The 25,884-nt window shown below is 43.7% G+C and overlaps 1 protein-coding gene across 1 annotated transcript; it reads right to left on the reverse strand.

The window, feature by feature from the left end:
• Positions 1-104: 104 nt before the first annotated feature.
• On the reverse strand, positions 105-25,028 carry LOC138603053 (dynein axonemal assembly factor 5-like). The gene is made up of 13 exons (XM_069674708.1): positions 24,491-25,028; positions 23,737-23,921; positions 23,431-23,555; positions 23,203-23,321; positions 20,494-20,726; positions 19,973-20,197; positions 15,986-16,129; positions 14,515-14,683; positions 10,803-10,950; positions 7,470-7,620; positions 5,270-5,426; positions 4,872-5,063; positions 105-668 (listed from the first exon to the last, which is right to left on the reverse strand). The coding sequence occupies exons 1-13, from the start codon at positions 25,026-25,028 to the stop codon at positions 514-516; spliced, it is 2,541 nt and encodes an 846-aa protein (XP_069530809.1). The 3' UTR covers positions 105-513.
• Positions 25,029-25,884: the final 856 nt, after the last annotated feature.

Genomic DNA, 25,884 nt, shown 5'->3' on the forward strand with positions numbered 1-25,884 from the left:
CTGGTCAGAACTTTCAAAATAAAATAACGCCAGTCTACACACAGTCATGTGTTAAAATATAGAAGTTTGGTTTCCAAATGTTTACAGTATTACCCATAATTTTATACCATACACTGTACTCAAAGATGGTTTTACATTTCAAATATATTGATTTATTTTGATGTGATTTGTAATAAAAAATGTCAATAGTTTTACACACAAAAAAAGGCTTTTATTTTGAAGCCAAAATCACATGACCGGGCTTCTTCTACTGTAGCATCAACAGCATCTGGAGGCAGGGGTGCGTCTCTGGGTGCAGGTATGTACAAATACATCTTATATGAGTATCACAACCACGGTGCATTAAAAATGTATTTCTTTTCAAGCCAAACATCAGACCCAAAAGGAATGCAATAAAAGGAAGAAAACCCTTCTTGAGGAAATAGTAAATATGCTTCATTTAAACGCATGTTGAAAAGGTCACTTAAAAATTAAATGTCTGTCAAAACTCAAAAGTTTTGTTCTTCTTTCATGTTACTCGGGACACTCTGCTGCCGTCTCAGCGCGCAGTGAGTGGATGTGCTGGAGCAGCTGGTCGCAGTACACAGGACTCCGCTGCTTGCCTCTCACTGCCTCCACCTCCCTCTTTAGGAGTGCTGGGTGGACCGAGCTGCCCTTCTTCAGGATCTCTGGACACACACGGATACAAAAAGCAAAGCAGTACATGAGTCAGAACTCTCGATATATGCTGTGGAAGACTTAAATAAAACCTGAAATACTTAAGATTTTGTACCAAAAACAAAAAGATGGAGATTAAACTAGTTTTTCCATTAAAGATGTGGAATCAACTCTTTACTCCCAGTTTGGGGTTAATAAAGTACATTTATCTATCTATCTACAGTAGTTCAGTGAATTGGATTAATACCACTCTAATGTTTGTACATTGAATATGAAGGAAGCTACCACATGTAGCTGGTTATCTTATCTTAGCTCTTAGCTTAAGAGCAGTAACTTAGTCTCCACTGGTCACAAAGCAACATCATGATTATGACAAGACTCCAGGACGTGTCAGCGTGTTGGCCACAACGTAGTCTGGCACATGAGCCCCCTACACCCCACATAGAAAAAATTACACACAGCATGTTTAGAAGTACAAGGTGGTGCGGTGGTTAGCGCTGTCGTCTCACAACAAGAGGGTTTGTTTTTCAAATTCTGGTGTAGCTGGTGGGGGGCTTTTATGTATGGAATTAGCACGTTCTCCCCGTGTCCCTCCGGGTACTCAGGCTTCCTCCCGCAGTCCAAATACATGCTCACTATCGGTGACACTAAAATTGCCTGTAGGTGTGAATGTGAATGATTGTCGTCTCTATTACCTCTTTCCCACCAAAATTAGCGCATTGACGCGGGTTTTTCAGACCCGGGAAGCATCGCAAAAAAAAAAGCCGATTGTAACCTTTCCCACAAAACAAAAAAGCCGGGTGTTAGCGGGATTTTTCACCAGTGGGAACGGGGCTAAAGTGTCAGCCAGGGTGTTCCCCCTCTCTTACCCAATGACAGCTGGGATTAGCTCCAACCCCACGCAACCCTGAACAGGATAAGCAATACATATAGTGGATGGGTGGATGTTTATAAGTAGGTTTAAAGAAGCTCCAGAGTAGCTATGCTATGCTATGTTAGCTAGCTGTAGATGCATATTCAATGTTTAGATATTAGAGTTGTATTGCTCTCCTCGTCTAACGCTCTACAAGGAAAGGGTATTTCGCAAGGCAACTATTTCTTTGAGTTGAATTCTTCAGGGGAAACTAATAACTAAGTATAGCATGCTTTGAGTTTAGTTTTTAATTTTTCTTTCATGCTGATCCTGACAATCAATCAACAAGTCAAAAATTCACATTGTACAAAGTAGATTTTAAATATGTTTCTCACCTGGCTTACAAATACAGATACCAGCAGATGGCACTGATGAACTACTACATCAGTTCTGCGGGTAAAATACTGCATGAGCAGGTTCCCTTTCCTTCCACTAGGAGGCGATATTACTCTTTTCAAATCTCTTCCTCCCACCATTCCCACACCTTCTGCTGATTTTCAGAGGTATATTGAATTACTTGAATTGCTGTCAGTGGGAAATGCTTTAGAAACCTCAAAGAAAGAGTGGTGACATGCCATCACTCTGGATGAGTTAGCTCATGTAAACTCATCATCTGATACCCGCCTTTGTTCTTCAAGGAGAGGGGATTTTTAGCTTTTGTGTATACTGTACTCAGCTGGGACGGAGGTGGGGCGGGGGAGAGGGACTTTAAATTAAAGGAGAACAAAGATGACTTGTAAGAAGTGAGTTATCGCCATGCCAACAGTGTGTGATTGAGCAGGTAGCAGCCGTGCTGCCAGGAGGGTGGGATTATCGGGGTGGAGGACAGGAAGAGGGAGCGAAAAGGAGGGATGAGAGGTGCTGTCCGTCATGCTGTCAGGACATGCTGCAGACATCAAGCCACTTCACAGATATGCTTTTGAAATCCTAGAAGCATAAGAATGGGATCAGCTATGAGAGGAACAAAGAGAGATGCAGGAGAAGAAAGAGCGAGGAGGGAAAAAAAAAAAAAGACAGCTTCAAACAGCGCCATGCATGAGAGTGAGGAATGCTTCCACATTTGTGGCGCAGGCGGTTACGGGTGCTGTCAGATACAGACAATCACTCAGCAAGATGTGAGGTCATCTCATTTCACAAAAAGACTCCGACATGTCTAAGGATCCACTGTACTTCAAGACCTGAGCAGTGCACGACGGCTCATATTTGTGTCTTTACACTGCAAAGGCCAGATATGCTAACACTCTCTGTGTGGGCTGATACACAGAATGCACTCCTGTCATGAGTGATGCCAACATTGTGAGAACTGATAGAGAAGATAGTGATAAAAGAATAAACATTCTTACCCTATCCCTCAACAATACAAACGAAGAAGATCAGGTTAAATGGTTATTAACAAATAAATGTTTAAAGACCCCCTCCAGTGAAAATCAAGTGTTTTTAACATCTCCATGCGGTGTTCTTCATGTGCTTCAAGACATGAGAAACAGATGTACAGTATGTATGCTATTCTGCCTCCTGCAGTCAATTTTGCAGACACCCAGTAACCAGTTGCAACAACAAAATTGCCTTTTGTCCTTGGACGGCTTTCAAAAGCTGTCTTGCAGGGGCAGAATTCATGGTATGGAAGCTATTGCTGCATCTGGTGCGAGCGTGAATGCTTTCTCATCTTTTTTTTTTTTACTTTATCTCTTTTCCTCCATGTCTAGCCGTATGAAGATGAGAGATCCCTCAGCGAGGCCTCATGGCGCTGGCTAAGGCATCAGCGCTCACCTGCTTCCTGTCAGAAGTAATGACAGCTAACATCTATGCGAGTGGGAGAGAGTGAAAGTCCAGAGGAGCGGAGCACATTTCACTCAGACTTTCCACTGATGCATCAATAAAAAACAGCCGTGAAGCCGTCACAGAAAACACCGGGCATGAGGGGAGGAAGTTGGACAGACAGATGAAAGATGGAGGGATTAAGCGGGATGGGTTGCAGAAACAGATGTGGAAAGGTGGTGAGGGGAGATCATGGGTGAAGGGGCAGAGATTCGCCTAATATACCTCAGCTAGACTGGCAGGGGAGTTATACAAAAATTCGGGTTTAGAAGTCAACCTGTAAAGTGCCGTTATGAGGTGGGTGCCTCTTCATATCTCGATCTTACCTCCAGTCCAGCCCCTAAGGGCTTATTTTGGCAGGGGGGATTGCTCTAGCTGCTATTGGTGATTAATTGTGTGGAAAAGAAGGAGAACAGACAGCGTTTGAAATAAAGAATAGGGAGAATCTGTTGGCAGAGTGCCAGACAATAATATCATGTTTGATAGAGGATACCCCAAATTCCTTTCATCCCACTATGAGTGTCTTTGACACAGCAGGGTACTCTGCAGATCATCACAACAGAACAACCTAACAATCAGTATCAGCTGAACATGTTTGTCAGATAATAAAAGATGATAGGTCCATTTCACATAATCATTTGAAGTTTTACAAACATGAGGATGTTTCAGTTTTTTAGATCCCGTAACATCATCTCCATGGACCTTCCTCAATCCAAATGCAATGCAAGTACAAAAGTTTCCGGCATTCTGTCAAATGTTACGGTTGATTTACAGTCAGGACTTCTGAAGAGTTTAGACTATGGTACATTCCGCATGGAGTAAATCTTAAAGCAGTAATATTTAGGTCTACTTTTCTAGGATAAAGCCAATCTCGGATCCCATCAGCTATAATCTGACGACGATATAGCCTCTGGGGACGATGAGCAAGCCGGGCGTGTAGCCGGCGGTTACAGTCAAGACTTCCTTTTCTGCGTGCTGCATTGTTTACAGAAAAATAACCAGTTTTTCCTGTGATTTACTTTAATTAACGGGTCTTACCTTTACTGAAATTTCAACATCATGATGCAGATTTGTAAAAGTAAAAATGCAGCTTTGTCAGGTCTGTCCTCAAGAACAGAAGAAAACTACTTTTAAAATGCTCGTTGGTTGAACGGAGGTCGGATCGATCATTTCTTATGCATTCGAGAAAGTCGGAAAATCTGAATGTTGAACGGCTTTCGTGAACGGCTTTATCTCAAGGTGAATTTTAGATCTAGAACAGATTGTTAGCTGAACTTGCTGCAGATGTCTGTTTATAGAGATTAATAAGAAGCTTAATCATCATCATCAACATTTCTATGTTTAATCATTAAATAGAGATTAGGATATAGCCTAATGCTTCAACAAAGCACTATCAGTACATTTCCTTCTGTAAAAGACCGAACCATCAACTAGCTATCTTCATCTATGAGGTTACAGCTTGATGCACCCCACCCAGCCTCACCGAGGACATGGTCCTGCACCGAGTCGTCAGGGTCATCCATGTGCACGAGGAGCTGCTGGAAGAGTAGCTGCAGATGAGCAGAGAAGAACTCAGGACTGTAGTCTTTGGTCAGGCTGGACAGCCACAGCCCGAGGGCTTGGAGAGCAACGCTGCGCACCTCCTCACTGCTGTCATCCAGATGCTTCAGCAGCTCTGTGGAGAGAGGACACACACGAACAAAAGTTTCAATCACAAAAGATAAGAAGTTTTCTCAGATTCACTAACAGGCCACAATTCTTTGAGTAAGTTGGATGCATAAACCGTGACCTGCACTAATACAGAATAAATTGCAATGCATATATGGAAATGTGTGCAGTGTGACGAAATGTAGCGCATTCTTTGGATGTATGGTGATTTACCAGGATAGATCTTGTTAAGCGCCTCGGGGTGCAGACTGGTTCCTGTGAGTTTGAGTATGGTGGACAGTGAACGACAAGCAAAGAGTCTGCCCGTCTTAGAGTCTTCATCCAGAGCTGAAAGCACCAGAGGAACCAGCTTCTCCTCCAGACACAGCAGCTGCACACAGAAAAGGCCAAGGAAAGTCATGTATTAAATGTTACAGGACTAACTCTGCCCACGTCTTTTCTACAGTTTAAACTCAAAAAGGGTCACTTTACTCCACCTACCTACTCCCTTATTAAAACAAATAAAAAGGTCCTTTTGTGTTTCCAGAGCTTACACTGTACTGGAGTGACTGCTTTGAGGCCGCATCTTTATGGAGTTAATTTTGTGTCTTTATTATGCAATCAAATAGAATAGGTTTGAAACTTATCACACTGCAATCAAAACATTTCTATTAAAAATAAAATAAATTTGTGATTAAAAATGTTTCAATGTGAATCCAAAAGTTTCATTTGCCAATCCAAAAAGTTAGTTTGCGGTTTAGCTGAACCTCGTGGGCGGGACCTAGCCTGAAAGACGTAAGACGTCTCTACTGGCTGGTCTCGATCGGAGCGACAGCTTGGCAACATTCACTGTTCACAGTTTCACAAACGAAACTTTTGGATTTGCATTAAAACTTTTTTAATCACAACTTTATTTTATTTGCAATAAAACATTTTTTGATTGCAGTGTCGACAGCTTTGCTCTCAAACCTATTCTGTTTTAATGGCATAATAAAGACACAAAATGAACTCCATACGTCTTCCGGATCACTTACTTTCATTTCCAAATCCCTCTCTGACATGTGTGCTTACAATTCATTTATATATACCACTTTTATCAACAATGAGACAGTTTCCAGGTTTTTCTTCGATTATTTGTGTTGAATTGTGTGTGTGTGTTTTTTGTTTTTTTACCAAAGGGAAATATTACTTCAACTATGACAGATTCACATCACGTCTGGATCAGTTTGTACAGACACACGGGCAAGAAGCCAAACTGCAGGAGTCCAGTGAAAAGCAATGTTTTCATCACACCCACAGATGAGAAAGAGAGGAAATGGACAGACAAGGTGAGGCTGAGCCGCAGGCCAAGAGGTGATAGCTAAAACCTCTGTCCTGCTGTGTGTTTGCTATCGAAACCGCGCAGGCCAAACAGTAAAAAATAGAAGCGAGTGGAGAGCTTGGCTGAGAAGTGATCCGGCATTACATCAACGACAATCTGAGGGTGCCAAGTGTAACTGGAGCTGCTAATTGTTTTCACAGGGAGTGGAGAGGAAACAATGTCCTTCCAAATGAAAGGCTGTTTAATTTGCCTGTGGAAATACACTCACATAACCTTCTGATGTTGTACCCATCAGGACATGTTGTTTATTTCATCTCAACTGTAACCTCACTTTGAACCCACAGTCAGAGTAACACTGTATATTCTTGCGAGGCGTTTGGGTGCAATTAGATAGTAAAAGCTGCATCGCACACCTACACCAACACACCCCCACCCATGCTCGCATTGTCCCGCAGCTGTTTGCTTTCTTCTTGGAGTTGAAGACGTGTGAATAGCAGAGGTGTGTAAGCCAGTTTCAGCTGGTCACTGTGGACACGCAACGGCTAACACAGCCAGATGTGTGTGTGAGAGAGAGAGCACACATACTATAACTGGGCACAAGCTCAGAAAGGCAGGTGCAAGGGCATGTCCCGGGGATAGTTCCTTCTATAACAAGGGCCCAGCATAGTGGAAGCATTGTTCCTCAGGGACAAAGGTATGTGAACCCGCTTGCCCCTGTGTACACCTGCTACCTGACGAGGCCAACTCTCTCAGCCAGGGAGAGAAAGATGGCGGACGATATATTTTCCTAAATGGCCGAGTGGGAGCGTCTATTTTGCCGTGAAATGGAAAAAACAGTCTCCTGATGGATTAAAAGAATGCACTACCACATCTTTTCCTTTACAGCTGAGACAATAAAAAGTGGTTCTGCAGATAGGAGATCAGGAGAAAGTCCTTCTGGAGAGCTTTCACATCCGGTGTTTGCCTCCCATGCTTATGGCTCCCTTTGCACTAGTTAAAATAGATAAAACACTGTGTCATGTGTCACACTGTCATGTGTGTTTTTCTGCAGGCTGATAGATTTGTAAAAGTCCTCTCTGCAGCATTTATGTGTGTGTGTGTGTGTGTGAGTACCTGTCCTGGCGTGATGCCTCCTCCATGCAGCAGGGCCAGCAGACAGCTGAGGGCTGAGGTACGGACGGCAGCAGCAGTACGGCCTGCTTGCCACACCAGGTTAGGAAGCAAGATGTCACACAAGAACCTCTCTGACTCATCGTGAAAATACCTGGAGAGGGACAGAGTAAAATATTGGGACAGAGCAGAAGCAAAGACAGTTACTATTGGCATTTGAATATTTTGAACAATTGGCGAGCATAGCGCCCATATTGAGGACAAGTGAATGATGACGGCTGTTGGGAATGCAGCTACAACACAATGTCGATAATACAGACATTTTCCCACACTTGTTCTAAGGCAAAAGGGGTGGGGGTGGAGGGCAGTGGAGGAGAACAGGAGGCAAGGACTGCAACATCTGGGTGTCCTCCATTCCCTTCTCTCTGTTTTCCACGCTGGCTTAGGCCCTCTGACATCCTCTCACACACTAACAGCGTCTGGCTGCCGTTTTGCTCCACCAGCTCTGGGAGCTGCCGCCAGCCTCGGGCTGCTCAGCTTGTGTCACAGTAAACTTGTCAGGATGTTTGATAAAGTGTGCTGTGTTGTTTCTGAGCCAGTAGGGGGAGACTGTGTGCCACTAAAACAGCCAGGAGTTTTAGGTCTCTTATTCCTGACAGGTGCTGAAAGCTCATCATGATTCATGAATGAAGCCTGGGGATGAAAAGAAGTATTTCCAGATTACAGGGATGATGTCCAAAGACGTCATCTTCAGTTGTATATCTGCGTGTAGACGCACAAACTGCCAGGAAATTGTGATTGTACAAAGCTTGGATCTCTATAAAGTGGTAGTAATTCAATAATTAACTTGTTCATAAAGCTTTACATGACCTTGCCCCTCCATACATTAGGGAACTTCTTTATGTTCCAGCCAGATCACTTAGATATCAAAAAAATCCTTAATAAACTCAGTTTGGGTTTTTTTTTCATCCTGCCATTCCTTTACATTCATTTCTGTTATTGATTATTTGCCAGACACTGATCGTATACTGCTTTGGAATTAATCTATATTATTATCGTGTTCATGAATTGAAGTGGTAATCTCAGTTTTGTTCTCTTTGGCAGCACCTATGGCGATAAACTGTAATTGCGGGAGCACACTTCCCAGATATCCAGACAGTGTCGCATGTGTGACGTCCACGGTTGGCTCTGGCTGTAACTCTTAATTTTCCTGGCTGAGGGTCGCTTTCCTTTTTAGACTGTTTGCTTCATCTGAGCGTCGAGTTTGTTTCTTCTTCTTTGGATTTTCTCTTATTGTTGAAGTTGTATCTGTAGTCATCCATCTTTTCTTTGTTTGTTCAGCCATAGTAGATTACTGTTTACTCGCAACACTTGCAGAGCCCGGAAAAGCAGCCGCTTAGCTCCGCCTACCCTCTCTGGCAGACCAACCACAGCTGGCTGATGGAAAACGCGTCACTAACTGGGCGCCGCTTGTGATTTTTTCTGCGAATGTCGCCACAGACACCCAGTCTGTAATACTGCAAATGCAAAGGCGTTCATCAGTGGGCCATAGCTCAATGACCTTTGTGTGACCTCATTCGGCGTTAGATAGAGACTTAACAGACATTTATTTAAATTAAAATCTTGGAGGTTATCACTTTAAACTACATCGCCAATTTCTTCTTCAAGTACGGTTATATTATTTTCTTTAAATGGAATAAAGAAGCAGCCATCATAAGATACTGTTTCGGAACATGTTACAGGTTCATTTTTGATACGTGCACACCTGTAGCAAATCTGTAGTCTACAAAATTCCTGACACAAAGGAAAGTACATTTGGAAGATCTCACCTCATACAGAGTTTTTATTTCATATTTTATGTCTCCGAAGCTGAAATTAGGACTAAAGTCGGATGCCTTTTGATGTTCACACATGCATGAAAGCACACACTTATATCTCTCCTAAGTGGCACATGATTTCAGCCTGCCACATTTTCACACTTCACCTTCTACTTAAATTTCACATCCAGCTTTTTAATCACAGCACACAACCCCACATGAAACAAAGACGTTATGTGTGTGTCTTTGAAGATAAAAGGCACTTGCTTGTACACACTCTCCCTTTCTGCTTGTTCTATAGCGGAGCTGTCATTATGTCATTTTGGTTATAGAACAGAGAGAAGAGGTTTTCTCTATGACTATCATTGTCCTCTTGATGACATAAAGTGTGTGTGTGTGTGTGTGGGGGGGGATGCTTCAATCTGCTGAGCAAAAATCAGGCCATAAATCATGAATGGAGGTATAAGATGAGTATGAATGGCAATATTATGGCAGACTGCACATCCCCACATACTGTGCAGTAACATTAGTTTGAAACCTTTTGAAGATGTAACATGATTTGATTTGATCACCGGAGGTATAGCTGAGGAATGAGAGAAGCATTTAGCAGCGCAGGTGGCCGCGCTGGGAAGAGACAGAGGCTTCTTTTGTTTAATATGCGGTTAGGGATAAAATAATCTGATGAAAGCTGAAAAGCAAAGTTCAAATTTCCACCTTTTTGGCAAAAGTGGCAAAAATGTTTTTGTTTTAAGAACGCTTCCTTTTGTTTATACAACATTCTTACTGATATAAGATAGTACTTTGCCTTGTATTGTTTACGCTGCTGGGCTCACTTCAAAGACACTTTCAACACACACAGATCTCCAGTCTATCCCTCATATTAACCTATTGAAACATCTACCAACCCACGTAGACCTTTCCCTGTTGGGCTAGGGTTAGTTACACGCTGCACAGATGTCTCCATGGCAACCCCATGGATGAGGTTTGTCTTTCTGATTGACGGCAGCAGCTGCTGTGATCACTGGGATCTGGACAGGGCCTCCTGCTTAATGCATTCCCTCAGATTAGAGATCGGAGCCCGGGCTGAAGGCTGCACAGCTGAGGGCTCTGAGGAGACCCTGGAGGGTGAGAGGGGAGACGGTGGGGGCAGACAGGGAGACCCCGCAAACAGGAGCTCCTCCTATTCTTCATCTTTCATCAGTCAATAAGCTTTCAAAGGTGTTGCCAAATCACTGAGGAGCAGTTCAGACACTATGCGCCCTGTCTTCTTCTGGCATGTTAAGGACTAGTTAGTCTGACTGATACTCCCAAAGAGACTATGTTAATTCCCAAACCCAAACAGTTTAAAGTTCGACATGATGCAGTGATGAAATGTTGAAAAAATTAACCTACAATTTAGCTGCTGTGTGCATCTTTGTGCAGCATACAACATACATTAAACAATTCCTTCCTAATCTATTTCATAAGTGAGTTATTTTGTGTGCGCATGTGTAGATGTGAATATGTACGAAGCTCTCACCCCTGGGAATCAAGTGTGTTGCTTGCATCCAGTAGCAACTTAGCGAGCATCGTGAAGATGCTCATCCTCATCTCTGTGTCTTTGTCTGGCTGGAGGCAGCTATGAAGGAGAGGCATCAACTGGCTCACAAACTCCCCGATCACAGGTCCTGTAACAAAACAGAATTTTGCATCACTATGATTGGGATTTTTGAAAAGTTTACAAAGTACACACAGGTGGTGTAAATATGGTGAAAAAAGGGGGTATGGTATTACAAGCAAAGACTGTTGCAAATGTCAGGCTTTTATGTTAACAACTGCCCCAACTATTGCAAGTTAATAATGAACCATAATGTGTTCAAAGCTGTAAAATGTGTTTAAAGCCTGTAATAGATCATTTTCAGCCTTACCACTAAATACTAAACCTATTCTTACAAACTCTACTTTTTTCAGAGAGAAGACATTTTCATATATCTTCTTCATTATTATTGTTTTGTCATCAAGACCAAATGTCATATTGCAGACTTGAGATGTTTTTTATGTTAAAGATATAATCAAAAACAGTATCTTATTATGGCTGCTTCTTTAACCCATTTAAAGACAATAATATAACTACTTGAGGAAGAAATTGGCGATGTAGTTTAAAGTGATAATCTCGAAGATTTTCATTTAAATAAATGTTAAGTCACTATCGCCGAATGTGGTAACACAATGGTGATTGAGCCTATGGCCCGCTGATGAAGGCCTTTGCATTTGCAATATATAGTATTATTATGGACTGGGTGCCTGTGGCGATATTCTCGGAAAAAATCACAAGCGTTGCCAGTTAGTGACACGTTTTCCATCACCCAGCAGTGGTTGGTCTGCCAGAGAGGGTAGGCGGAGCTAAGCGGATGCTTTTCCGGTCTCTGCAAGTGTTGCAAGTAAACAGTAATCTACTATGGCTGAACAAACAAAGAAAAGATGGATGACTACAGATACAACTTCAAAAATAAGCGAAAATCCAAAGAAAAAGAAACAAACTCGACGCTCAGATGAAGCAAACAGTCTGAAAAGGAAAGCTTGTCAGCGAGGAAAATCAAGAGTTACAACCGGAGCCAACTGTGGATGTCTGGATGTGAGGGAAGTGTCGCCCCGCAATGACCATTTATCGCCATAAGGTGCTGCTAAAGAGAACAAAACGGAGATCTTCGAGATTATAACTTTAAGCACTGGCTAAAAACCTCAGTGAATAGCTGAGACAGTGACACACAGCTCAGAGGAAATGACACATAAATAAAGTCTTTGTGTGGCAGAACGTTTCTATAAAACAGTCTATTACAGGAAAAATGAGAAACTCACAGAGTGTTCCCAGTGAGACTCATGCCCACACGCACCAACGCTCTGACAGCATGTTTACATAGCTATATATAGTAATCTGAATGTGCGTGTCATGAGTGATAAGTGTCCATGCCCTGTTTGGAATCAGACATGAGAGGAGACAGAGGAAATCCTGAGACTGCCCAAGTGTGCTGGAACGTGTGAATCAAAGGGCGTTAGAGGAAACTTCTGCAGCACACCAACTACGGATATAACAAGGCGGTGATTGGAAATTTCACTACTCTAATAGAGACATTCTCACACTAGACAAAAAACAAGGAGGATATGAGTGGCCAATAATTATTCCTGCCTCCAACAAACGCAGACGGAGTGTGAGAAGAGCTGATGAGCAAGCAAAGTGACAGATTCTCAGTACCGTCCATTGTTCAGCAGATTTCCTTGAATCATGCAACATCAAACAAAGCAGCCACACGCTTTCTGTTCGGCTGCCTGTAATAAAGGAGTTAGGTCCTGTTGAACGACCAAAGAACGCATTTGTTGGAATGAAACTCAGGGAAGCTAAGAGCAGCATTCGACATGCGCAAATACAGACACACACACACACACACACACACACACACAAAGAGCTTCAAAGTGGCCTTGATCAGGGGAAGGTCAAGAGCAGGCGGCTGTGGTGCTGTTTGATGTAGTGACCTGCATGGGGATCACTGAGTGGACTTAGACTGGACTGGTCAGTTAGCCATGGGAGTGTGTGCGAGAGTCTGTGTGTGTATGGATTAGAGGGGTACCCAGCTGCCCAGTCAATTAGAAAGTGAGCGGAGGGAGGGAGAAAGCGATGGAGATGAAAGCGCGGCAAACAGGGGTGCTGATGATGGAGGATTATTGGGTATATCGAGGGACGTATGGTGAAGTCTCGGCACCAAAAGACAGGGTCATAGCTTTTTAACCCACTGAACCACACAGACACACACACACAAGTCTGAGATGCAGTGGCTGACCGACAAACAGAGAGGGATTTACTAAAGTCAGTAAGCCAACTGGTGCTAATGACAGAGAGGTCTTTTTCTGTGGTGGTGTGTTTGACCAGGAGCCTCCAGTGTGTTTCACTGATGGGCATCCATCTTGGACAACTAACAGGGAACAGCATTCATCCGTTTGAGCGTCAAGCAATAAATCATAGATTACAAGCATAAACACTGCATCGCTTGACAGACACGATCAACTTTTGATTCCTATGTAGCTCTTGGGAGCAGTGTGGGATGCTTTTTGCTGCTCATGTCCCATCTGTTAACATGGAGGGGGCGGGCTTAATGACCTGTACTGCAGCCAGTCAGCAGGGGGCGCTTGAAATGTTTTGGCTTCACTCTTCGGGCTGTCACGTCGTCCATCTTTTTATAGAGGCAAAAAGAGCTGCTGCTTTGACAGCTGCTGGTTCTGATGTGCTGTCTTGATGATGGATCGTGTGCGAGCAGGACAAAACGCTCAATGCATAAAATATAATGGAACGTGTCTCAAAGTTCATAGCTGGCTGGGGTGACATGGACCCAAAGTTGCATGTTCAGACCATAGACTTTATAAAGAGATGGGCTACATGACAGCTCCCTAAAAGTGAAGCCAAACCCTCTCTATCGCCCGCTGCTGACTGGCTGCAGTATGGGTCATAAAGCCCGCCTCCTCCATGTTAACAGATGGGACATGAGTCAAACTATAAAATCAAAATACACGTCAAATACATTTCTCTCAAACATGGTTTCTGTCATTATAGTTAGTTCTTATCATGCTGGTTCATGTCCAAGTGTTCATTTTTCTGACAAGGTCACTTTTAATTAGCTATTTGATGCTGTAAAAAGGATGATTGACAGCTCTGTTACCAAATACGGCTCCTGCAGTCGATCTGTTGCGGATTAGCAGAGTGGAGGAGGAACGGCGAGAGGAGACATAACTAAAACAATCACTACAGTCATTGAAGTTTCCATACCTGTGAATGTCTGCTTTAGACCGACATAAGAAGCTGTTCTGTTGTTAAATACGCCAGCGTGCAGGATTTTTTTCGGTAATATAACTGTGCGTGTTTTGGTTCGCGGACATGGCTACGGCGGCTCCATCCGCCGATCTCTGCTGCACAACTCCGGCTCCAAATGACGTCACCATAGCAAGATAGCAGCGCCCGTCACGGGGGCTATTTTGGCATCATTACGTGCAATGAGAGCAGATGGACACACAGTCTATACAGTCATGGTTTTGACAGATAACTGATGTAGTGATTTTCTCATTATATCAGCTCCTTTGACGGGCCAATTTCTCAAAACCTCACTGTATTTCTTTGACCATAATTGTTTCTCTGTACGAGGAAACTTCAGCACCTGCTGTATAATTTGGCAATGGCTTGTAAAAATTCAGGCTTCACTTCTCACCTGATTGTGTGACTATGACATGAAGTTGGAGTCTCTGCGGGGAGTAACTGGACCAGGCGTTGACAGAGGCAGACAGCCAGTCCAGCAGCTGGCCCATATGTTGTCTATACAGCTCCATCACTGACCCCAGGCCCTGCACCTTACACAAGCAGTGCACGCTCTCCAAGGCCTGGGGGGAGAGAGGGGTAGGTGGAAGAAAATGATGTCAACACATTTTTAACTTGCAAACGAACTTCTTTACACACAAAAAGGACAAAGAGACATAGAATGCTGGGTGAGAGAAAGGCTTAATGAAGAGTTGATGAGAAGTTAAGTAAAAAAAATCACAGCTGTTTTCTTGTAATTTCAGGAATTCTTCACACACTTGGGGAGAACAAAAACATCATGTGAAACCATGGGAAGAACAACACAGCAGACATGACAAGGTCTCACACATAAAACCACTTCGAAACAAAAACGCCGACAGATACACAGGATGTCACAAAGGCACAGAAACCAACACACACACACAGACACACACACGCAAAGCAATAAAGCCGAGCTGGGAGGAAAGGGCAAGAATGAGAGATAGGAGAGTAAATAATTAGCTGACTCTTTAGGGCAGGGGAACTGACCTTAAGGGCACTTCATAGTTCCCTTCAGAGTCCCTCAGGGACACACAGGGACAGAGACAATGTCTGAGTCACAGATCGGCCCCTTCAGAAGAAAGCTAGAAAACCCTGAGCTGTCCACTGATGGGAAAGCCGTGCCCCTTTTCTGGGAATCCAGTATTGCTTTTCCTCTGGGTCCTGGAATGCCCGAGGCCATTCTCACCCTCCCTCTCTATTTCCTAATCCATTCCTTCTCATCCCTTCTCTCACTCTGCTCCCTGTCTGGACTTATGGACTGATGCAGACACATATAAACAAACACACAAACACTGGTGGCCCATGTGGTGTCTAGTAAGAATCCGTGCCAATGGCTTCCCGCTCCTCTCCCTGTCATTAACCTCCTACGGCGACAAGCAGTGAGGCGACACTCTTGCCTCAGATACTGCTGGCTCAACTTGTCGCTTTTTCTGCTGCATTTTTAAGGCTGACCACAATATGTAAGCTTGTTGCTTGCGTATCGTTGGGCTGTAGTGACCCGGAGGAGGCGTTACGGAGCCACAAATGGGGGCTGAGTCGATGACACACACCTGTTAGAAACACAACTCATCCCTCCAAATGTGTTTGTTCTCTATTTCAGTCTTTTTCTGCACCTTTCTCCCACCTCCTTTCACCCAGGTCTGCAGGTCTGGATGAAAAGTTCCACTCCAAAAGGTGCAATTTCAGCTCCCCTGGCTAAGAGGGTAATTATACTGTTGGGCACTTTGAAGTCCTAAAAATGCTCACATTCCTCAAATAGCTCTCTTGCTTCATAAAACCTACATACCTTTATAATAAAAAAGCATGGCAATGCGTCTTCATACAACCGAGTTGTGTTCTCTCACCTTTTCGCTGACGTGTGGCTCGGTGGAGAGGCTCTGGACAGTGACCAGCACCTGCAGCAGCTGCAGGCTGACTGAGCCACAGTCCGACTCACACTGACGCAGCAGAACGTCCACACAGGCCAGCAACCGCTCCAAGTACATAACCTGGGAAAGAGGGAGAAGTATTGTATGATTATCTTCTCTGGTTTATAGCACATGTGAGCCCTGTGAGAAAGATTTGGCTTAAGTGATTTGAAGTGTTTCTGCCGAGGAAGGACATTTTAAATCAAGTGGGATTCTGCTTTTGACCAAATAACAGCCTCCTCGGCTCAAGTAACCACAGTAACTGTGTGTTTTTTTCTTTTTTTAGACTGACAAGTTACAAAAACTCAGAGTGAGAACTTTCCATCTGCAGGCACAAATGTGTGTGTGTGTGTGAGAATGCTGTCACTTGTCAGCCGGTGTTGTGGTGAGCTCATGTTTAGACAAAGACCTGCGGCCCAGGCTAATTTCTATGCCATCACTGGGATCACGGCCTCTTTTCCTGTTTTCTTGCAGTCTGTCATTAAGACTAGATGGGGGAGAGAGGAGGGGGAGCTGGAAGGTGCACGTGTGTGTGAGTGAGAGAGAGACTGTGCGCTCTTTTCTATCAGGAGGGTTGAGAGCGGGCGACTCGCCCTCCAGGTGTTTGGTCTGGTGATGAGGAGTAATACGCCTCAAGTGCTCCATTGCACACCCACTCACTGAGCTTCACTGGCAAATACCAGAGCTCTGTCAATAGAGGGCGCAATATAGTTTTACAAATTTGAGCAGCTGTTGTACGGCACACTTTGGGATTAATCTGGAAAGAAAACAAGTGTTGAGCCGAGTAAAGATGCTTCGAGAGAGAAAAAAGCCAAGGAGAGAAGGGAGTAAAGGGACTTTTGGTCTGCCATTGCTTTCATTTTGCAGCCGCTGGAAAAATGTTAGACACATATTAAGTCCTGGCTGTAAACTAAGTGCGCAAACACATTTTCTGGATGCAGTAGGGGGCTGAACTAAACTTCCACGTAGCCCTGAACAACCACGACTTGCCTTTTCTTCACATGATTAGATTCCACACTACAACGTGTTCACACAGTCATTGATAGAGGGAAATCCCAAGCACATAAACACAGCAGGAGGCAGGGAGTAGTGGAAATAACGTGACAAACAGACGCACACACATTAGCGGACACATACACAGACACACATATTATTACATTACATGCTCAGAAAACAACCATTAGGGCTGGCCGAGAGTGAGAGAGAGGGAGAGCGGAAAAAGTGGTGCGATGTAATGACTATGTGGACACCTGGAACCAGGCGAGATACACCTGGTTTCATTGGCCTGGGCACGCTCCGGGGGCCTCGTTACACAGTGTGTGTGCATCTGCCCACCACTGGATACATCAATTACACACACACGCACGCACACACACACACACGACTCCTCTTTAAGGAGCCATACCAGGCGATGAATTCCTATCCAGTGGGGAGCCCATCACCCCACAGCTACCGATGTTGCTAAGGGAACAGGAAAACAAACAAGAACAGTGCATGGGATGCCGACCCGTTACAGTCAGGTAAAGTTTGCTCTCCTGCCTTTCTTCTCCTCTCTTCATCTGTCATTCAGTGGAGCAGTGAGCGGTGCGCAGCTGTCGTTCATGACATAGTGCAGGCACGCAGGAGACGCGCTGATGTATGGCAGAATGTTGGAGGTGGTTGTGACACAGAGCCTTCGTTTTCACTGCTCTCCTCCAGCTGATCTCTTCTTTTGTTTCACTTAGAGAGCATATTCAGACGAACAAACCTGGTTGTAAATATGCATGCTTACATACTCTTAACTCTCCTAACTTAACGCCTCTCTCTTGGTGCAATCTTTACCAATTAACAGAAGCCCTGCAGATATTCTGATAACCCTGTCACCATGGTAAAAAACAACACCCTGACACACAGCTGTGTAAGGTGTGATGATGATGCGGATGAGATAATCCTCTGCGGAATATCCCTTTTAAAAAGAGGCATGATGTGGCTCATAAGAAAACATCCAATATAGACTATACAAGGTACCTCAGAACACAGTGGCTATTCTGACCACAAGCTCGCCTTTCATTTTCCCTCAAACTCTTGACATCATCTTCAATTTAGGTCCAATATTTTTATTTTTCGCAAAGCATCTGCCATTTATTTATGTAGGCTGCCTGTTCCCCTGAAATACTGAAATAAAGAAAAGAAAACAGGGACTTGAAAGAGTCGGGGAGGTTAAGTTGAGCAGAAGTATCATATATCAGTTTCCAAATCTTCAGCATGTAGCCCAAACTCCCCACGGAGCCCTGCAGCTCTCCTCGCCTCTGTTCACTTTGATGATTATTTATGTTTAATTTCTTAACAGACTTCTTTATGTCCAAGTTAAACTTCTCTCTCTTGGGTCTTTGGTTCAAGTGGCACATAACTCTCTCAAGTTAGATCTTTTAAGTTTTAAGAAAACTCTTTAAAACAAAGAGTCTGCTGCTTCGATGCCTTTGTTGTGTCTCTGCAGGTTATTAAACCATTATTAAATACAAGTAAATCTGTCTCGTATGAAGGAATTGCAAGCGTGCTGTAATTGAGTGCACAATATTCTGGGTCAGCATTTCAGCACAGAGACAACCAGGGATGCAGGTGCGCCTGTCTAAAGTGGTGTTATTTACAGCTACACAGTGTTCTGGCCCTGCTCCCTCCAATGAACCCTGGCTGTTGTCGAAGAATGTTGCAGGTGCTTTGTCTGGGTGAGCTCCATGCTTTGACCTCAGAAACAGAGACAGAGAGAACGACAGAGGGAGATAGATGGAGAAACAGACAGAGGAAGCAGAGGTCTGCCTCCATCTGTGCGACAGCGCTGACTGTCCCGTCCTGTTAGTTGCCTCTCTGGTTGACCCCGCTGGATAGCGATGAGGGAGGACAGAAGGGGTCAGTTTCCTTCCCCATTTATCACTGGCCTTGACCAGGCAGGCTTTGAAATTTATAGGGATTCTTTTAATGGCGTGGCTCAACCACAGTCCGGTGCTGGGACCTTACACATGGCTATAAAAAAAACAAAGGCTTGTCTGCTCAGAGGGGTCAGCGGAGCCATGCGGGGGTCACGTGAAATTAGTGGATTTTTGTTATTAATATCCCGGGGAGGAAATTCTTCCAGGCCTCTCTGGGAGGGGGCTGAGTTCATGGGTATAGGTGAGTCAGTAGTGCGCTAGGATCAGAAAATAGCTCTTTGCCAGACAACTGTTATTTTGATTCTGAAAGGGAAACATATTTGGTGAAAGAGGAAAGGAAGAAGGAAAGAGTCTGCTCTGGGTTTTCCACCGGGAGTCTGTTTGAGATAAAAACAAAAGGCCTTTTTTGTCATGTCGGCTATGAAATAAAATAAAGTTACTTAAAGAAATATTAGATTTGAAAAACACCATGAGGCCAGGCTGTCGCTTTGCAGCATCAGCATTTTGGAGAATTTCTCAAGAGCAAACCCACTGAACTCACCGTGTACAGTGGTGCTATTGAAAACTAGAGAAGGAAGTGGCATCTTATCACGAAACCTATTTACATAGGGGACAAACTAGGGAAGGAATATGCAGTATGACTGGTACTGGTATTGTCACTGCCAAAAATAAGAGCGTTAAGGTACACAGGGAGGGTAGAAAATGACCTTCTATGACACTGCCAAGATCACCTAACAAGAGTGGAAAAGAAAAACAGCTGGTGCACACAGATCAGGAGGGGAAATCAAGACATGGCAGAGGAGGCAGAGAAAACCTGGCAAAACTGTCATCAAAACAAGTCTGACTGTGATGTTTCACTCTTTCCAAAGCAAATTTCAGACTTGTTGCTACTCCACTGGGACTACTCAGCTAACAACAGTAGACGGATGTGGTAGTACTTGGCGCAAAGTATATATATAAGGTAAATAAGTTAAAAACAGGTGGACCACAACCCAAACTCAAGCCTCTCTCTGCTGACCTGTTGATATTCCTGGCAGACGTCGGGCTTGGCCAGCGCGTTAGCGATCGGTTCGAGATGCGGTTTAAGGAGGGGTCTGGGGCAGCCTCCGAGCACAGCAGCCAGCACCATGAGGGGAGCCCAGGGGTGAGAGGAAGAGGAGGGGCTGGTCACATGATCTAGCATCAGCTTGAGGAAGACGGCTGGAGGGACAAAGGTCCCCAAGAGCTCAGCAGCTGCCAGGCACTAGATGTGAGTAAAGAGAGACACAGAAGCATGAGGGAGTGTAATAGGAGGATGAGAACAACAGGAAGTCCCATTTTAATCTGCCACATGAAAGATCTACAGAACCCTCCTATGTAAACAGGTGCATCCCAAGTCCTTGAGCCCTGCATGGCCCTGTCTATATTGAGAACACACACAAAAAATGCTGACTAACAGCTCAACAGATGTGTCCTGAAATGAATCTGGTAATAACTGATACAATTACAAATTGATATATAACATCCTGCTAATCAAATGACGGACTCTCTGGTACTCACATTGGTGACCACGTCCCTCTCTGCGTCAGTGCAGGCCACGTAGAGGGTAGCGAGGAGAGGCTGCAGATGCTGAGTGCTGTGGTCCTCAGCGTGGAGCAGCAGCACAGCGAGCAGCTGAGAGGTCCTGACCCGTGTGGGCACGAGCCAGTCGGTCACGTCGTGGGTAATGGCCGGCACCAGCCTGCCCAGGTTTCTCACCACAAGCTCCCTGCAGCCCAGCCCAGGACGCTCCGCTGGAGGAGAAAATGCAGAACATTTGCCTCAGTTGCTGATGTTTAGGGTATCATATTTTCTGGCTCCATATAGTGTGTCTAGATGTTTTATGAGTAATAATAGAACTGGAATTTCTTGAAACAAAAACACCTGATCAATATAAATCAGTATTTACAAACAATCAATATCACTGATTCAGAGGATTTCAAGCGTCTGCTGACTGAGCTCCATTCTCTCATTGCATACATGTTTTTATGATAAAGATTTCCCTACATGAGACTTGTCAGAGCAAGTTAAACACATTCTCAAATAGCCCGCTACATTTCAAATCCAGCACCCCCCCCTTCTCTTCCCCTTCCTCTCTCTCTCTCTCTCTGCTCCACCTTATTCTCCTGCTCCTATAGGCACACTAATGAGGGAGGAAGAGAGGACCAAAGGGCTGCAGAGATAAATCAGAGAAACACACCAGGACAAGACAAAACAAGCCCCCTTCTGGTCGTCTTTCACTGTCTGACAGTGACCTCTTCACACTGGGAGGCCCGGCAGATTTACGATGGCAAGAAAGAGAAAGAGGTAGAGAGAGAGAGAGAGAGCTGCTTCCTTTCCTTTCCTGTCCCCAGGCAGAGCCAGCATTCATCCACATTGTCACATGTGTAGGTGTGTGGCACATATAGGAGCTTTAACCAAGATGCCTATGAACTGTACTCCTGACACGCTCACTTAGCCTGGGCCTTTAGGGAAGCCATGGTGACCATGTTCAGGTTCACACTGACTCCTCGCCCCCAGGCAGACACTTATCTTTCCAAGCCAGTGCCTGCCCTGAAAACTAAACTGTCAAACACAACATTATTTTCACTGTATGTTATAACCTTCGACAGCTGTAATAAAAAGGGATGATTAAATGCAGGAAGGTTGTGGTGATTACAGTGACATTTCAAAATGTATATTTGCATTTAAATGGGACAGTATTATTTATGGGGGGGACAAGTGAAGCACCTGGAAATTTTGTGACAACGGAATTCACACACCCATCTCTGGATTTCACCTGAATTAATCCTTTGATGAGATAAGCCAATCATATCATCTTAAAGGATGCTGGAAAGCCTGAGTTGATAGCTTAAGCTTAAGCTGGATCCAAAGGATTTTCCTAACGAGTTTAATTTACACGGAATAAACCTCAGGTCTGTGTAGAATGTCTTCCAATGTCACACAAGTTAAACACACACTTACTTCCTCTCTGCTTGGTTGGAATATAGTAATAATGGATGCCAATAAGAGTTTTGTGTGGGAGTAGTAATAGTGTCCCTCAAAACCGCTAAGCTAGTCCGCCCTCCTTAAACTTGTTGTTTTAAATGCACTCTTCTTTAAACTTGCTCTTTAAAGTGGCAGTAAGCACCATGAAGATTTCAATGTAAAAAAAAATTGCGCGTCTCTGAAATACTCAAACATGCAAAACATGCAAACATGAAAGCGCATTTTGCAACTGGTGTGTGCAGCCGTTGTGTGGAGCGTCTCTCTGCAGCACCGGGGCGAGGAGAGAGAGAGAGAGAGAGACAGAGAGAGAGAGACTCTTCAGCCCCTTACCCTCCCACCCCTCCGATTCCTTTTTTCTTTTATTTAGGGCTCTTTCTGTTACTTTTTCTCCTCCAAGCTCTTCCTTCTTTTTGCTTCTTTAGCAGTATATGCCGTTGTCGGCAAAGGAGGTGCAGGAAATGTACCATTTAAGTTACCATAGCTCCTGACTGACACAACCTCTGCATGCTGCTGACACAAGTCACATGGAAAGCTGATGATGCTAGTTTGTACAGAGTCGATGTGACTGGCTTGTTACGAGGAAAGCTAACCCTGATTGGTTGTACGATTCAGACCGGACACATTTCTGAACAAACAAAGGGGTGGGCGTTCACAGTCACAGATCAGCATATTGTTAGGGAAATGCAATTTTAACCAAATTCTTATGAAATAATGTTGCCGTAGTTACTGTAGCTTTAAATGTGCTCTAAATGCAAAAAAGGAGATTCAAATTCACATTTCAAATAAAATTTTAAAAACAGTCTAAGTGTCAACTAATGTTTTAAATCTTGCAAGGCCAATGTCCACCTGTTGGGATTTATCAATGTCATGGAAATTTTATAAAAACAAAATGTTATGGTTTCTAAGACACTCAATGAGCAACTCCTGCCTCGTAAAACCAAAAAATAACAAAACCGACTTTTTTTTTTTTTTTTTTTTTTTATCTATTCAGAGCATGGTAAAGAATCACAAGGTGTCCATAAATCTTAAGACCTTGGAGCACAATATCCACATAAACTTTAGGAAACATTAAGAAAACTTTGAGTGCCTTGAGGGTAGATGAGGTAAAATAAGAGTTTGACAGCATTGATGACAGCAACTCACACAGTTCATCAATCAGACTTCTCATTGAAACTAACACAGCTGAATGTGTGATAACCACAACAAATGACTGGAGAACAAATCATGCCGGCAGTGACTGACCTCCTGGTGGGTAAAAGGGAGGTGGGGTGAGTAGAAAGTCCATTTTGTCCTTGATGTCCTCCTCATTCTCCTTCTCCCACTGGGCGCCTACCTGTTTCCATAAATCAGCTGCTAGAAGTCTGCAGGAGGGAGCGGACACACTAATGATATTCTCCATCATCAACAGTGTGACTGTAATTGATATATATTACTACATATTTTCACATTAATGTTTTAGTCTTTTTTCACCTTATTTCTGGGATCTCATCACTGATGCTGCTCAGCAGGAGTGGGATGAGTTTGTGGAAGTAAGAGTATCTGTCTCTCATGCGCAGCAGCCAATCCCCAACAACTACAGTCACAGCTTTTCTCACCTGAAAAACGAGAACAGCAAGATAAAGTAAACAGAATTGAGAATGTTTCACTCAAGAGGAAAAGTATTTTCCACTCAGAGACAATTCTTTGAATTTGAAGACGCGCTTAGGCGCTGGTAGCGAAAAACTTTGTTAGCAGCACATGTAATGGCACACAGTGCTTAGTAGCTTTAAACTGAACCTGTGGTGAGTCATCGAACAGTCTCTGTGCCAGGTGAGAAATCACTTCATCCACGTTTTTCCCAGAGCTGTGCTGAATGACAGCTCCGGTGGCTTCGATGACAGACACTCGTACCCGGGAGTGCTGATGAGCAATCGTCTGCATGAGAGGCTTGACCAGACTCTCCGCCTGCATGTGAAAGTGCTCTGCAGAAAAAGAGGTGAAATTTACTTCAATCCATTCACTTCAGTGTAAATATTGAGTGACTGGACATATCCTAGGATTTTGTTAACAAATCAGACATTGCTTTTATTGTTCCTGTGCTGATACCTGAATTTTCAATTGACAAGAGAGTGTGTCCTTTGAAAAGATGTGAAAAATATATGTAATATACATTCCTCTTTTTTATAATCTCAGCATCTGAGAATTTTTTCAAATAAAAGAAGAACAAAGTAAATGGCCAATATGTCAAAAAACTCAATTGCAACTGGTGACAGAGAGTCAACAGTTGACTCCTAGTAGTAAAGACAATTGATGGAAGGCAAGTGACTGAAATTTAAACAAAGCAACCTTTGGTGCACTGACTAGAGGCTGTTCTTGTGTTTCAGCATAAAACAATAACTGTATTCCTGCCTTCATAAAATCTCATGACCAACTTTTTGTAACTGTAGATGGAGGCCAGGCAGTGAAGGAAAGTGAGCCTTTCTATCGCACACGTCTGCGTGCCTTGAAACCATGGCAACAGACATGGTCAAACACAGAAGTGTTCACAAACCTGGCAAACACTTTGCAAGTTTTACGGTGCATTTGCAGCTTTCTCTTTTGACATCTGGGAAAGGGTCGACGATGGTTTTCAGCAGTATGTTTATCATGTCGTTCAGATACAGTGCTAAATGCTTCCCGCACACTTCCAACGTCAGACTCAGCATTTCCACAGCCGACAGCCGAAGCTCCTCCGCGGGCTCCAGGATATCTTTCTCACCGAGCCTCTGAGCCAGACAGGGCATTAAATAAGGCAGTGACTCCTCCGGTTTGGGGACACAACGGATAAACTCACTTATCGTGGTTATCGCAGTTTCTCTACATCTTTCCATCGGGTCTGATAGACATTTGAGGAGAGGCTTGAGGAGGGCAGCGAAAACCTCTTGTAAGACGCTGCTGCTGAGTCCTTTATCTAAAGTCTCCCTCTTTATTAGCTCCAGAGCCCTCTTTCTTGTCGCCTTGTTGTCTTCGTTTAAACAGTTTAAATGCCGGGCAAGTCCTCTCAAAACCTCAGAGGCAGCATGTTTGTCTCCAGCCGCCATCGCTGCCATCTTGACTGTCGTTATGGCAACCTTTGGCTGCACGACAAACAAACGGCTGCTTTACGGTAGCTTCTGATTCAAAATCTCAAACTTTATTGACATCATACACAAGCTTTCCCTTTGCATCAAACTCTTCCCTCTTCCATGTCAAGACACTTGACATAAATCACGAGCAAACAACAGACTGAACCAGAAGAGAAAAAGGCGAGTTTTTACATTTGATGTCTTGTTGAAACTGGGCTTAATTTTGGATGGGACAGGGCAGACAATTCCACAGCCTTGAAGGAGCAACAGGTAGGGCCTGGCAACCTTTGGTTTTGAGGGACTGAAAGGACTTGTTAACATTCCTATTTGTGTGGACATAACTTGATAATATTGAACAATAATTATATTAAAATAGTTTTTTAATTCAATTGAATTGTCAGTGGTTTGGTCTTACTACTAGTGGCAGAAGCTGGACATTTAAATCAATTGCCTTCTAATGTTAGCTTAACGTTTTAACTATTTCCTTTTCTGCTAAATATTACAAACGTTTATCCAAAACATTAACTTTTTCCAACCCTTTATCCATTAGTATCAGCTGCCATTTCAACCACTATTCATTTTGTCATACTGTTTCAACCATTTATCTATTACTTTTAGCCAATAACTTTCAGCAGTTTCAATTAGTCTATCCCAGAGTTTTAAGTTAGGTTACAATCTTTCCAAGTGGAGAGACTGCCTTAAGGCTCAAAAGGCCCTACAGGTTGACTGTGTGTTTGATTAGATACAATGGTTTTTCATTTAAATGTTGATGATATTGTAGATTATAGACATTAATTATTAACACAGTCAACTGTTATTAGAAGGCATCAAAAGTGTGTGG

This window comes from Semicossyphus pulcher, unplaced genomic scaffold, assembly GCF_022749685.1.
Source record: "Semicossyphus pulcher isolate SPU_LCO1_2020_fin unplaced genomic scaffold, fSemPul1.0.p SCAF_23, whole genome shotgun sequence".
Lineage (NCBI taxonomy): Eukaryota > Metazoa > Chordata > Actinopteri > Labriformes > Labridae > Semicossyphus > Semicossyphus pulcher.